Raw genomic sequence first — 14068 nt, 5'->3', positions numbered from 1 at the left:
AATTCATTTTCTTTAACGCTAGAGAAAGAAACCAGAACCCAAAACGCTACTTTAAACATGGCCAAGGACTTGAGAACACCCAAAAGAATTTTGATGATCTTTTTTGAGCAGTAGGTCCTAATGGAATTTCATGAACTGCTTCTGAACCCCCTTCCCCCAAGAAAAGAATTTATAAAATCTGCTACATGCAAGGGTGTGCGTGTCCAATAAACCAAAACTCAAAGCCAATTATGTATCCAGACCTCCTTTTATGGAACTTCGAAGTATGGCCAGGAAGTTCCTATAAATTACTACAAGTCTACATTTGACAGGAGGTCCCATCAAAAATAAAAGCTTAAATTACATTAATGTAACTTCAGATGGACATGCATGAAATTATGTACCACAGAGAAGACAGCAGTTAAATTTTCATCAATATTTTTTTTAACATGTAACAACAGTAGTCAAAATGCAAATAAATTAGAGAACTGAATAAATGTTGGTCCAAGAGTTCACTGAAAAAGTGAAGCCAGTTAATAAAAGAACAATTTTTAAAACTTTTTTAATGTGCTAGCAGGCACTGATCCTGTGAAGGTATTTTACTAATTTCAAGTTAGAACATAGAACACTTTTTTAAAATAAAGGAATGCAGGAGAGCACTGCAGAATCCTGGCCCACTGGAGGGCAACAGATAGGTAGAACAGCAAATAATGTTGCCTGTGCTTATCCTACTTAGAAGCGCATAGGTGATTTTCTTCATTTAGCCTCATTTTGGGGATGAAGCAAACATTCAGATACTGACCCCTTCTTGCTGGTTTGCTTGAAGAATCTCTGAAACAGAAACAGCTAAACACAGGGCTTGGCTTAAATCTGAATCATCATCTTTGAGACCCAACAAGCTGCTCCCAAATAGACTGTGGTTGTCCTGGGACAAAAAGAAAAGAACAGTTGTGACAATCCATTTTAAGAATGTGCAAAATAACAACTCTACCAGCATAAATGTAAGACATTTTTACCCCACCCTTCTGCCCACAAGGGGTCATTGGGGCACCTAACATTTTATGGAACAATTAAGACTTTCATAGAATACTTCCAGGTCCACCCCAATGCCCCCATCAACTCAGACTTCTAATTCCCTGCAAAGTTCAGAATCCATACCACCCAACAGCGGATCTAGGTAACAACTCCCACGCAAGGCCTCTCAGGCAAAGGAGAGTGGCTGAGCAGCTGGAATACACTTAGCCTATGATAGAGACCGTATTTCTTTATTGGGCTCCTGGCAAGGAAATGGGCTGAGCAGGTGAAATTCAGTCAAATCGCCAGTCACACAAAATTTAAAAATTGTAATAAAATGAAACATTATGTATCCAAGGGTGCAATCGTAACCCCTTATGTCAGTGCTTTCCAACACTGGCATAGCGATGCCAATGGGACATGTGCTACATCCTGCAGTTGGGTGTCACTCACGGAGACCTCCTCAAAGAAAGGGAATGTTTGTTCCCTTACCTTGGGGCTGCATTGCCCTTATGTCAGTGCTGGAAAGCACTGACATAAGGGGTTAGGATTGCCCCCTAACTCTCCAAGATCAATAATGTGGTATCTGAAAACAGGCTCAGGGGCTTAAAAGTCTATCACAATATAAAATTAACATGCTGCCATTTCAAAGATTCAGATTGCAATCTTAACCACACTTTCCTGAGAGTAAACCCCATTAAACAAAATAGGACTTACTTCTGAGTAGACCTGGTTAGGATTGTGCCCTCAGTTGTGCCCTCCGTCCACGCCCCCCTCCCCTCGGCTGATTTATTACCAGGCTGGTTTAGAACAACACTACAATCAAATATAGCTAAAATAATACCATCAGTGAGAAACAAGAATAAAATATAGAATGAAATGTGAGTATATGACATGTCACTTGACATTTGGTTTCCTAAGTCTCTACAAAGTAGTTTGTTTTCTGAGGGTGCATGGCAAGTGGGAATTTTCAATTGCATTGTGTTCTTGCTGTATGGGAGTAAATGAAGCACTCTGGAGCCCAATGTTGTTTTGGAACGAATAAAACTTACATAAACTAAAATACTGCACAGCCACAGAAGCAAAAAGAAAACAACTGCTTCTATAAAAAGGACAGGCTAGATGAAGAACTCTATGCGACAGTCAAAGCCAAATTTGACACAATTGATTGAATGCTACGTACTCATATCAAAATTGCTGCTAGGAACTTTCTATGTAAGTGCGACAATGTGTGAGCTCTAAGGTTTGAAGTTACTGTAGCGACTCAGTGAGTGAACACTTAGTATGGCAATATTTACATGTTTATGAAAAAGAGCACAAAATCTGGACTGATTTTCTTTTCCTTACTTGCACACAGCTTGTTCTGTAAAAAAATGCAACCCTTATATGCCAATGGAGGATAGGAGCATTCAACCTGGAGAGTTCCCAAGACTGTGCATGCAAGCAATGGGAGGTGGAGAAGAAAGAATATGCTAGGCCAGCACATTTCCTCCTCCTTGTTCCCCCCTTCATTTACTACTTAGAGGCAGGCCCTACCATGGCACATGAGAGGGGAGAAGGCCTACCCAGCATATTCTGTAATCTCATCCACCTCACTAGGCATCCAACTTCCTGTTTTTGAAGAGGCAAGAACAGATACGCTGTCACAGAGAATTATAATTTGCTCACTCTAGCGCACCGTTGCCACTGTACCCAGGCACCTGCAGGATTGCTTTCTTAACTTTCTGTGAGGTTCCTATCATTATTTGGGTCATAAAAACATTTCTTACTTGATTTCTCTCAGTGTATGGTAGAAAACTTCATAAAAATCCTTGCCTTTCCCATTTCAATGCTCATTTCATGTTATATATTTCAGGCATGTGGCAAAGAGTTGGCTTCAGAAACTGAAGTGCTGTCCTATGCTCCCAAAGAGTGAAATAGAGAGGTAATGGTGAAAAGCAAAGGTGCCAATGTTTGTTGATTTGGAAGCAACTCTTATACATGGAGAAACCAATGGAGAATTGTTTATGCACTTGACTACAGGGCCTAGGAGAGGGGGGTAAAGGGGGTAATTTGTATATTTTTGACTACAGGGCCCAGAGTCAGAAAGGGGGCCTAGCAGGCAAAGGAGAGGGCCCGGAAATTTCCTGGGATCTTACATTTTCCAATCACACCCAGACTCACTTTCCCCACGGGATGCTGGGGGCATTACCATGGGCACATGGCAGCGACTATTGCCACAAGCAATACACACCAGGCCTAGGAACATTCCTTAACAGTGTCACATCTGAGAGGAGGCAGGCCTCCTACAGTGGATCCTCTCACCCTGAAGGAGTGTAGAGGAGCTCAGGGACACAGCTGCAGGACTGCAGCTGCTGCAGAAGTATGTTTTGGGGCAAACAGGACACTTTCCATTCTAGCGCGAGTCTAAACACTAATCTGCTTAAATGATTTTCTATATTTGAAAGATTTCAGTGAGACTTAGGAGTGCGTTTGGTTTTCTGCATTACTGTATCTAGTGACAAATGCCAGGTAGGCAGGTAGACCTGAGCTCTGCATTGGGAAGACTGGTAGACCTGGGCTCCAAATTCTGGCTTTTGCCACTTTCCACCTGCCTGTTTGGCCCCCATTCTGTTCACCCCCATTGCCACCCCCACTCTGTTTCACCCCCTCCTTCTTTGGGAAGGGGCCCAAAAGAAACTTTGTACCTCCTGATAAGATTCCTGCTTGACTATTACCTTTCTGAACGAAGCTGGAGTTTTGCTACAATAATATTGTGCCAAGGAGAAAAGGTCTTCTATATCTTCTAATTCCAAATTGGCAGGAGATGTTTCTAGAAATTCTGAAACATGTAATGTGTAGATGTTAGGGTTGTAGACATTAGGGTTGTTGACATTTAAACAAAATCACACAACAAACAGTCCTTACTTATATATAAAGTATAGTAGATGTCATTCAGCAGACCATTCACGCAAGAACACAAGCTATCTTCTATTTCCCTCTCCTCCCCACAGCAACTTCCTGCACTTCCCAACAGCCACTCCTAAGGGTCAAGGGACCCTCAGCAAAGGCATAGGACTTTGTGCGGTGGTTGCAGTGAAAAGGGGAAACCCCAGAAACTGAGCAAATTCCACTCAAGGAATGTACCTCTGCCTGGTTTCCAGGGCCATGCACCTCATTTCCAGAAAAACCAACACTCTCCACATGTGCATTTAAAAGAGCAATCTATAGTTATGATGCTGTCTTTGGTTACAACAGTATATAAGGAAGAGCTAGCAAAAATACATAGAAATGAAGCTAGAACTAGATACTATTTGCTCACCCAAGTCTGAAACTGCAGCACTTAGCATCCCAGCCCTGAAGACTTGTACTAATCCATGAATTCTCAGTGTCTTACCCTCAGAATTTGCTGGCATACATTTCTACACCCACCCTGTCAGAAGAGGCTTTGCTTGTCCACTACCCTCACACATAGTTGCTTTCCATTTGTTCTTAAATCTCAGAGAAATACACAATTGTGCATATCTATTACACTGCAGCATAAATATTTCTGTAGGGTCCCTGGCCTAGAGGGGCCTGGAGCAGGCTTGTTCCACCCCCAGGGAGACCTCAGATAGGCTAAAGGGGGGGAGAGGTTCCAGCACCCTTGTCCTCCTCCCTAGCAGAGCTACCAAACCTGGCCTAGGAGCTGTTTACCTCACAGCTCCCTGCTTCACACTGACTGCCTCTCATCCCTGGCCTCCCTGTTTTATGGAGCAAGCCCACCCCCTTTGGCCCCTCCCCTTCCTCCGGGTGGGGCAGAAAAGGCCTTTCCTGTTCCTGGCTTGTTTCCTGCAATGTTCCTTGTTTACCCTGCCAGTCCCCTCTGGCTGGTTGGGGTGAGCCAACCTGCTTTGCCCCCTTCAAGGGCAGGGAAGCCTCCCCACCCTGGGCATGGGGTGCCTGCTCCAGGGTAAGTCAGGGGTCAGGGCATCTGGGAGGGGCCCCCGACAATTTCAGAAACTAATCTTTCAGATATCTGCAAAAATAGGAAGCTGCCTTATACCAAGTCAGATCACTTATACCAAGTCCATCTAGGTCAGTATTGTCAACCCAGACTGGCAGCAGATCTCTAGGCAGGAATATTTCTCTGCCCTAATTGAAGGTTCCAGGGATTGAACATGGGACCTTCTGCAAGCAAAGCAGGCTCTATACTGCTGAGCAACTGCCCTTCCCAGCAACATTAAAAAAGGGAATTGGGTCAATAGGAAGTTCACTTGAATAAAAGTTGTGGCAAAGAGACTAGACAGAGGTAGCAGCAGTGGGGAGAGAAGTGAAATGTAAAGGTAGACCAGTTTTGCTCATGTATAAAGTACCTCACCCTGCCTTTATGATTAAACCATTATTTTTGCCCCCACACTTTTATCACCTGCACAGCGATTTGCCCCTCTTCAAAGAGGTGCATATTCACAAATACAACTTCTGGTGTTGCCTACACTTAAACCTGGATGTTCTGAATGCAAAGCAAATTTCATTCAGCACTGACCTAGGCCGAGCACACAGTATGCTGTCCACAACCTCTTAGGCAATATAAGGCAAGTTCAACACATTTTCGTAACATTCTGAAAAGTCGCATTCTGAAAAATCAATATCATACAAATCGATAGAAAAATCAATAAGAAATGCAGTCTAGTTCATATAAAGCATGGCTGCTCGAATCCCAGCCCATGGGCTGCATCTGGGGTTGAGGCAGACTCGTCCACCTGGTGAGTGGACCTTTCGGTTCTGCCCAGGCACCGCACAAAGTCCTCCCTGCTCAGAAAACAGGGATGCTCTGGGCAGTCACATCTGCCCAGATGTCCTGTTGTGCAGCCTCCTGGGACACTGGACAGCAGATGTGACTGCCCAGAGCGTCTCTGTCCTCCGAACGAGGACAACTTCACATGGTGCCCGGGCAGAATGCTCGGATGCAGTCTGGACAGGGACCACATTCCAATGCACAGTGGTCACAAGTTCGAGCACTGCTGATAAAGGACAGAAACAAAAATCTGTGCATGACAACACAAGACCACAAAGTGAAGCAAAAGGTAGGTGGATGAAGATTTTGGATGTGAAAATGTGAAGAATGTTTTCAAGTGCATAGTGTGTATACAAGACAGAGGTGACAAAGAAGCAGAAGAAACACAACTGTAGGCAGGGAACACACAGAATTCAGAAACTGAAAGAACAGAAGATGACAGGAAGGTAAATGCAAAGATGGGGAAAAACAGCACTGAAAAATGGCACCAGGATGCAGGTCTCTTGTTGTCTTGTGTGCTCCCTGAGGCATCTGGCTGGTCACTGTGAGATACAGGAAGCTGGATTAGATGGGCCTATGGCCTGATCCAGCAGGGCTGTTCTTATGTTCTTAGCACCACCAAAATTTGAGGGACTCCAGGCAATAAGGCAGGGACCAAAAAAGAATCTGTAAGAGCAAATGTTAACTCCAAATATCAATAGGAAGGATTTTTCCCCCAGCAGCATTACAATAGTGAGACTTACTTATGACATCTTCTTTGCTATCTGACTCTTGTGGTAAGATCACTTCTCTAAAAAGAAGTAAAAGAGATATACAGTAAACATACCAAGATCAGGCAATCAACTTATGTATTGTTCTCTCTCTCTCTCTCAATACTCACTTTGAATTTACTAGGATGATAAGCATTAGAAAATAAATGAAGAATGGATCTGCTAGTTGTAGGTATCCATCCCATATTGTCTCCGTGAGTTCAGATGAACAGTAGTAGGAAAATAAGCTTCCCAGCTGGAAAGTTGTGGGAATAAAAAAAACACAAAAAACAGGCATAATTATGTGGATAAGCTCCTTAAAAGGAAATTATCAATATACTATCCCCAGTATCTTACACTTACACTATCTCCACAGTGTATATCACTGTGATTTTAGTGGCACTCCCATTTGAGTTAACTCCCATGTGGTGAGATTTACAACAGAATAAACGTGCACAGAATCATGCAGCATATCTTTAAACTTCAAGTACATGCCTTGTATTAAAGAGCAATTCTATACTTATCCTGAAAACTCAAAGTAGTTCTAATCTGGCTTTAAACATTATGGCTTTCACTGAAGAACCATTAAGAGTTCTTCTCTCAATACATTTCTGACTGCCAAAACAGCAATAAAATCAGGGCTCAGTTCATACACTCATGAATGAACCTGTCCTCCTGTTGAAGTTCCACACTTTTCTCTCCCTTTTCTTCTTCTTTCATGCACCAAGTAAAGGAGATTGCTTTCAAACTAACCACAGTTCCCCAGTAGGCCCAAACTTGGGGAACTGTGGAAGATTATGGTTTGTTAAAATAATTCAGAATCAAAGTATGCATTGAGATCCAGTATTGTTAATAAATCACAGGCAGCACAAACTTCAGTTCCTCAAATATGGCTTTAACAAGGAACTATAATTTCATCAAAAGAAAAAGTGGAAGCTTGCTAGCTCCTCCTTTGGCATGCCGAGAGTGAGAAAGGAGAGGGGGGAAATTGTATGAGCCCAACAGAAGGGTCCACTATTCACAATTGATTATCAAAGTCATGGTTATAATCATAATTTGAATCAGCCCCAAATCCTGGGAAATAAGTTGTAAGCATGACACGCATTTTTTTGATACAAAGCACATTGTGAATATAAGACCATTGGTCTAACACTTCTTATTTTGAGAAACTATAACAATATATGTTTTAGTTGAGGAGAAACCATAGCTCTAAATATTGGTTACATATGTATAAATGTGTTTAGGATTGCGCTGTTATCAAAAGCCGAACACTAACAGCTTATACTTTAAAGGAGAAAAAAAATCAAGATGACAGACATTTATTTCTACAGGGTACATTAAACCTTAACATCCAATTCTGTAGAAGATCCAACAGGAGAAATCAACAAAGTTACTCCTGAGTACAAATGTTTGCTAGATAGAACAACTTATAGCTAGTCAGAGCTATCATATACACAAAAGGAATGCACAGTATATAGTTTAATAGTACAATTCTATGCATACCTACTCAAAAGTAAATCTTACTGGATTCAATGGGACTTACTCTCAGGAAAGTGTGCATAGGACTGCAGCCAAAACTATACAATTCCAAAATAAGTGATTTATTGGAACAAAGTGATTTCTAAAAGAAGTGATTTATTGGAACAAAAAGTAACTTATTGGAACAAAAGGCTTCTTTGTGTAACACTGAAAGAAAATGGGTTCATCCACAGGTCTCGAACCTGCAGGATTGGTCCATCAGCCCTCAGAATGCCTTATAAAGCCTTCAAGAGGCTTTAGAAGGTCATTTTGGGTTTTCAAGGAAAGCCAAAAGTGATACTTTAGACCAGTGTTATTCAAACTGTGAGGCGTGGCTCTTTAGGGAGGCGCCAGGAACTCAAAGGGGAGGTGCCGGATGTCCTCTTGCAGTGATACAGTCACACCCTTGGGCAGAATACAAACCAGTCCTCTGCCTGTTGTCTGCACTTTTTTTTTAAAGCAGAAGAAACTGGAGTTGAAAGCAGAAGAAACGCCCTGCCCTCTTCTCCCTCCGAGGCTGCCGCCTTCTGTGTTTGCTGCATGTTGTTTCAAAAGCTCTTAGTCTCCAATCCCCATCTGGCAAGTACCAAGAATGCTCATTTTGCAGCCCTTGCTGGCTGTCAGAAAGAAACCCTCCTTGATCCTTTTCTGGTTGGTTCCTAGTTCCCAGCCTGGGATCGCTTCTCATCAAAGTGAAATCTCTCTTTTCAATCCCCTCCCTCTTCCATGCCCCCCTTTCAATCTCCAAACCGTACTGCTTTCCTCCCACTCCCCAAACAAAACACTTCCCAAGGGTCTTAAAGTTGTTTCCATGCAGTTGGCAAAGGGGGGAGGGGAGAGACAAGCAAACACTTTACTTGGCCAGGAGCAGAAAAAGGGTACTGTTTTAAAAGTGATTTATTAATCTTGTTGTTTGACTGAAGAGGAAAGCTGTATTTTTAAAGTGATGAATCTTGCTATTTGAAGGAAATACTTATCAGCCATTCCAATTGCCAGTCCAATCCTGGCAATTGGACTGGCAGTCCAAAGTGATTGCCAGTCCAATCCTATCCACACTTTCCTAGGAGTAGGCTCCATTGACTCTAATGGGACTTACTTCTGAGTAGACATGCATAAGCTTGAGCTGTGCATCTCCTAGTATAGGAGACAAATCAGCTTCCTAACCAAACCCTTATCAGCTCTGATATATTTTCATGGTCTATTTTTGTTTTCCCCACCAGCTGCTGGAAAAATTTAATTTCATTAAATTAATAAAGGGTTCAATCCTATCCAAGGAGAATGGGAGAAATGACTGGTTGGATTGGGGTCCACAGGGGTGTGTGTGTGTGTAATGCTGGTCAGACTGGTTGTTCACAAAGTTCATTTGATAAAACAATTCTATTGGTATGCTTACAAAGTTTAAAAAAATGAGTCCGTCTGGACCAGACAAAATCTACCTACTCCAGGATGTCTCCAACAGTGATCAGCAGCTGATCACTTATAAAGCATGTATATTGCTGTGTATTAATAATATATTTTTAAGATCTGCATTTAATTAATGATATGATTAATGTAATTAATATTAATATAGTTAATATATATGAAATATTTAATATTATATTATAATAAATATAATATTATAATATATTTAATATAGTTAATATTTCTGGCCACTTCCTGTTTAATAATGTCACTTCCAGCCCTCAGGAACATGATGAGGAGTCATGGCCAACAGCCACAGGGGTAAAGGGAGCCACTGGTTGGAAAAGTTTGAGTACCACTGCTTTAGACCCTTGGAAGGTCTTGTAAGGGCTGAAAATGACACTTCTGATTTTCCTTGAAAACCAGAAGTGACCTTCTGAGGCCTCCTGAAAGCCTTAGAGGGCAACCTGAGGGCCAGGGAACCCTCAGAACATTCTTTGGAGGAGACAGGAGCACAGTTCCCATCAACTCTGCAGAATTAGAGAGCCCTGTGACCCACAGATTTCATTATCCACTGGTTTCATTATCCATAGGGGGTCCTGGAATATAGCCCCCGCGGATAATGCGATACACCATGTTTTTTGTTTAAGCTTTATTATTCAATAGCTGAAACTTTAAAAATTACTATGGAAGTTTATTTTTCATTATATTTCCCTACTTTCACTTTATTACCCAGTTGAGCGCATACGAGTCTGGTGTGATCTTTTTGGTGTCAAGAAAGGAGCAGAGCTCAGGTTCATGATACTGGAGGAGTAGGCGAAAGAGATGAAAAGGTCTTCCTTTCTGGAAACAGTCCCTAAAAGTACAGTAGCAAGAGAGAATTCATGAAAACAGCTGCAAAGGCAAATGTATGCAATCTTTAAAATAAATATATAGAACATTTAAGATATCTATAGGATGCTTGTGATTAAAAAAAATTAAGGGAATTTTGCAGTGTTCTTTAACACAGTTGTATATTTTAATGCTTTATTTTCACTTTACACTGAAAGAAAAAAACATGAAATACACAAAATGAACTAGCAAATAACAGAAAAGAAAACTGAAGCTAACTGGTGTTGTGTATAAAGGAAGCCTTACACATGTGAAAATATAAAGCAATAGGTTTCCAACTGTTGATACATTAAAAAAAAATCACAGAAAAATGATCTCATTCTTCAAAATTAACCAGAGCAGCCTGGAAGGGAGTTGAGAAGGATAATGGTATCAGGAGGAGGCTTGGGGGGGGGCACAGGTTGAGGGCTCAAGCTCACCTGGCCAGACCAATCCTCAAGCCCTCAGTACGAGAGGCAGCGTTCAGTTTCAAAAAGGGGTGCTGTGGATTTGCCCAGGGTCTCCACCACCTTGGCATCAGTACCAGGGCTGGGCACAGTGGAAGAAATTATATTTATAATAAATACAATGAAAATGAAGAACTTTCTCTTTTGTTACCTGGGAATATACTTATTCATAATAGCATAGAAGCAGTTGTACAGGTCACTTCGTGGAAGTTGAAGATGCACCAATGGCTTTAGTAGATATGTCCAACAAAGGCTAGAATTGTATTTAACATTTCGAGATTTACAGTAAAAAGTAATCACAGATTCAATATCCAGAAGTAATGCTGACTTCTTCTCTGGCACTATCAGTTGATCTGAAAACAGATAAATATAAGTCTTTTGGAAATGTGATGTTTATTACTTATTTCATGAGTATTACTTTCTAGGATCACAACCAGAAACTGAGAAAGTGAGAGAGAAAACATACATCACAAACACATCAGCCTTCAAGCTGTGCCAACACAAAACAGGACCCCAAGAGCATCTTGGATATACCAGTTCTCATCCTGCACACAAGCACACTCTGTCGACTTTTCTTGCTCCATTGAGCCATTCTGGCTGCATCTAATGTAGCTCTGGTGCTCCAAAATGGGTTAAGGAGGCACTTCTCAAAGGTCTGGAAAGGGTTAGAGGAGCTGAAAAGCTCCAGATCACATAAAGAAGTTTATGATCTGGCCAGTGTCATGGAAGATATGACAGATCTCAATGGAGACTGAAAGAATAGCGCATTTTTCCTGCTGCCGTTGCAGTTTGCTACTCAGCACCTCCTTTGGTAGTGCTTGCAATTTTCCTAGATGAGTTGGTAAGTGGAAATTGCAAGGCTGGCCTAAGTCCGTAGCACAAAATTAAAGGCAAATTACCCTGTTCCATGCACCTTCATGCTTGGATGTTCTCTGGGCATGAAAACGATAAGAGAACTCTTCTATTCATCTATAAGGAAAGGAAACTACCGTTGAGCTCTATAAAAAGCTACTGAGAGCATGGACGGTGTAGTGTTTCAGGAGGTGAACTTAGACCTGGAAGATCCTGTTCAAATCCCCACTTAGCCATCAAGCTTCCTTCATGACCCTGGGCCACTCTATCAGCCAAACCTACCTCACAGGGTTGTTGGGAGGATAAAAGGAGGGGAGTAACTATATATACCAGCCTGAGCCCCTAGGAGGAAAGGTGGTACAGAAATGTGAAAAAAATAATAAATATTGTCAGTAAGTAAAACATATATTCATAAACGTGATAGCCTGTCAGGCCATGTCAGTAAAGTGTCCAGAGAAAACACAGGAAAAAGTGTCTCCTCTACTAAACCATCTGAGTTAGACTTTATTCAGATATGCATAATCAAAAAGTCCCAAGTTATATTTAGCTCAACAGCCTTACAGCAGGTGTGGACAACTCATTATAGGATAATTGTTACACAAAGAAGGCAGCTTATGAAAGTCTTTCAGCCTAGCAGTCTGTTACTTTTAACTTACCAACAAGTTCTTGACAGTCTTTATGAATTAGTGTCTGTTCTGGCAGATCTAAACAACCATCCCAGGATGCCAGGCTGTCACCTTTTCCTACTACATTCAATGCGATCTAAAAACAGACAAAAGAAAAAATCTTCAGAACTCTTCAATGGGACAACTGTTAAAATCTGAGTGCATTCTATAACTATGCAATCAAAGAAAAAGTATTTATAATTCAAAGAATGGGAGCTGCGAAAATCAGCTTCTTATAATGATATAATTCTCAGTATTCTTGAACAATAATAAACGCCCATGCCATTTGTGTTTAATACAAAGTAATCCCTTCTAACCAGACTGGCTTTATTCATTTGCAGGTTGAAACTTGGTATCAGCGGGATATCTGTTCCTGGATACTGAAATCTGCTGGAGGGGGTGCATGGAGGACCTCTATGGGCCCTCCAGATGAGAGTTTGGAACCCACGTTGGATCAAATCTGTGGGTTCCAAACGTGCGGCAAAGAGGACCCACTGTATTCACATTTAGTCTTGCTGAATTCACTGAATGCATTAAATAAACTGGCTCTCCACATGCCTCTGAGGAAGAAACAAATCTCAAGTTTAATGAATATGACAAAACAGTAGCCTGACATCCTTCTGAAAGTAAAAAGGGCACTTCAAGAAGTAGTAATGGGAGTGGAGAAGAGATGGGGGAAGAGGGTGCTTAACCCTTTTCTCGCCCACATTTCCCTATTCTGAAACAATCCTCCCAGTCATTTGCTGTCCCCTGCAGAAGTCCAAACACATTTGCCCTTGCAAATACATGTTTGGAACTCCCATAGAAAGAAATGTTCCGGGCGCGGGGGGGATTTAGAGCAAAGGAACAGCAAACAGGGAAAGGGATAAGCACTCCCTGTTTATTCCCCATTCCCAATCTCCCCCTCAAGTAACCTTTTCTCTTCAAAAATGGTCTATGGGCTAGCCTAGTATTTGTGCGGACCATTGAAATTGGCCAAAAAGGATGCCTACTGAAGGTAAGTTCATTTAGCATTTACGCCATGACATTTAGATACTTCAAACAGGTTGCAACTGCAAGGATTGTTAGACATTTTGGATTGTTAAAATGTAATTTAAAATAACCAGAAGGCAAAGAACTCGAAATGAAGCCAAAGAACTGACACTTTTAGGAAGCACAGAACATCCTTAGAGGTAGCTCTTCACTCTTTCCAAACAGACATAAATCTCCGATATATGCAATCACTTTTGAATAAAAGATGTCATCTTTACCTTCCAGACCTTGGCTCTTAGGTCAGCAGGCAGAACTCGCCCTTGGATTATATTTCGGACTGTTTCAAGATCACAACCACCTTCTTCGAGAGCTTCTGCAAGGTCATTTTCCCTGTAATAGTTATCTTAGGTGAGACTAAGTCAGTTTTAAAACAGCAATGTTTTCATCTCTTAAGTTCATCATAGCTTGCATGTAAACAGAAGAGTACCTTATTAGGCTTAGTCTATTCTGAAGTAAAGATGTCTTGCCAATGCCATTCCACTTATAAATTCTTGGAATGAAAATGTTTGAAAGTGATCTTTTAAAAATACTCCCTTCCTCCAAAATGCTTCAACTCATAGTAAAAGCAATAATGTCAGGGACATTGGTTTTTTCACTCTGACAAATACTATGCTTTTGATAATATTTTAATGAATTGTACTGTCAGTCTGGTACAGGATAAACTTTACAATGGGCCCTCCTTATCCATGGGCCTGACTTCCACAGATTTGACTCAGTGTGGATCCTGGGCCCATGCTGGATGGCCTTGGAGGATCTCCTGGACAT

At 41.5% G+C, this 14068-nt stretch overlaps 1 protein-coding gene across 1 annotated transcript in view; it reads right to left on the bottom strand.

Annotated features, from left to right (window-relative positions):
- TBC1D23 (TBC1 domain family member 23) overlaps positions 1-14068 on the bottom strand; it is a 40141-nt gene that overhangs the window by 18621 nt on the left and 7452 nt on the right. The window contains exons 2-9 of the mRNA XM_066620271.1: positions 13522-13633; positions 12263-12368; positions 10906-11107; positions 10150-10273; positions 6630-6754; positions 6493-6539; positions 3711-3814; positions 782-904 (exon numbers count right to left, since the gene is read on the bottom strand). Coding sequence (XP_066476368.1) covers positions 782-904; positions 3711-3814; positions 6493-6539; positions 6630-6754; positions 10150-10273; positions 10906-11107; positions 12263-12368; positions 13522-13633 — 943 coding nt within the window. The remainder of the gene's footprint in view (positions 1-781; positions 905-3710; positions 3815-6492; positions 6540-6629; positions 6755-10149; positions 10274-10905; positions 11108-12262; positions 12369-13521; positions 13634-14068) is intronic.

The sequence above is a fragment of the Tiliqua scincoides genome, chromosome 3 (assembly GCF_035046505.1).
Source record: "Tiliqua scincoides isolate rTilSci1 chromosome 3, rTilSci1.hap2, whole genome shotgun sequence".
NCBI lineage: Eukaryota > Metazoa > Chordata > Lepidosauria > Squamata > Scincidae > Tiliqua > Tiliqua scincoides.
The sequence above is the reverse complement of the archived record's forward strand: the minus strand, read 5'-3'. Positions and strand labels throughout refer to the sequence as shown.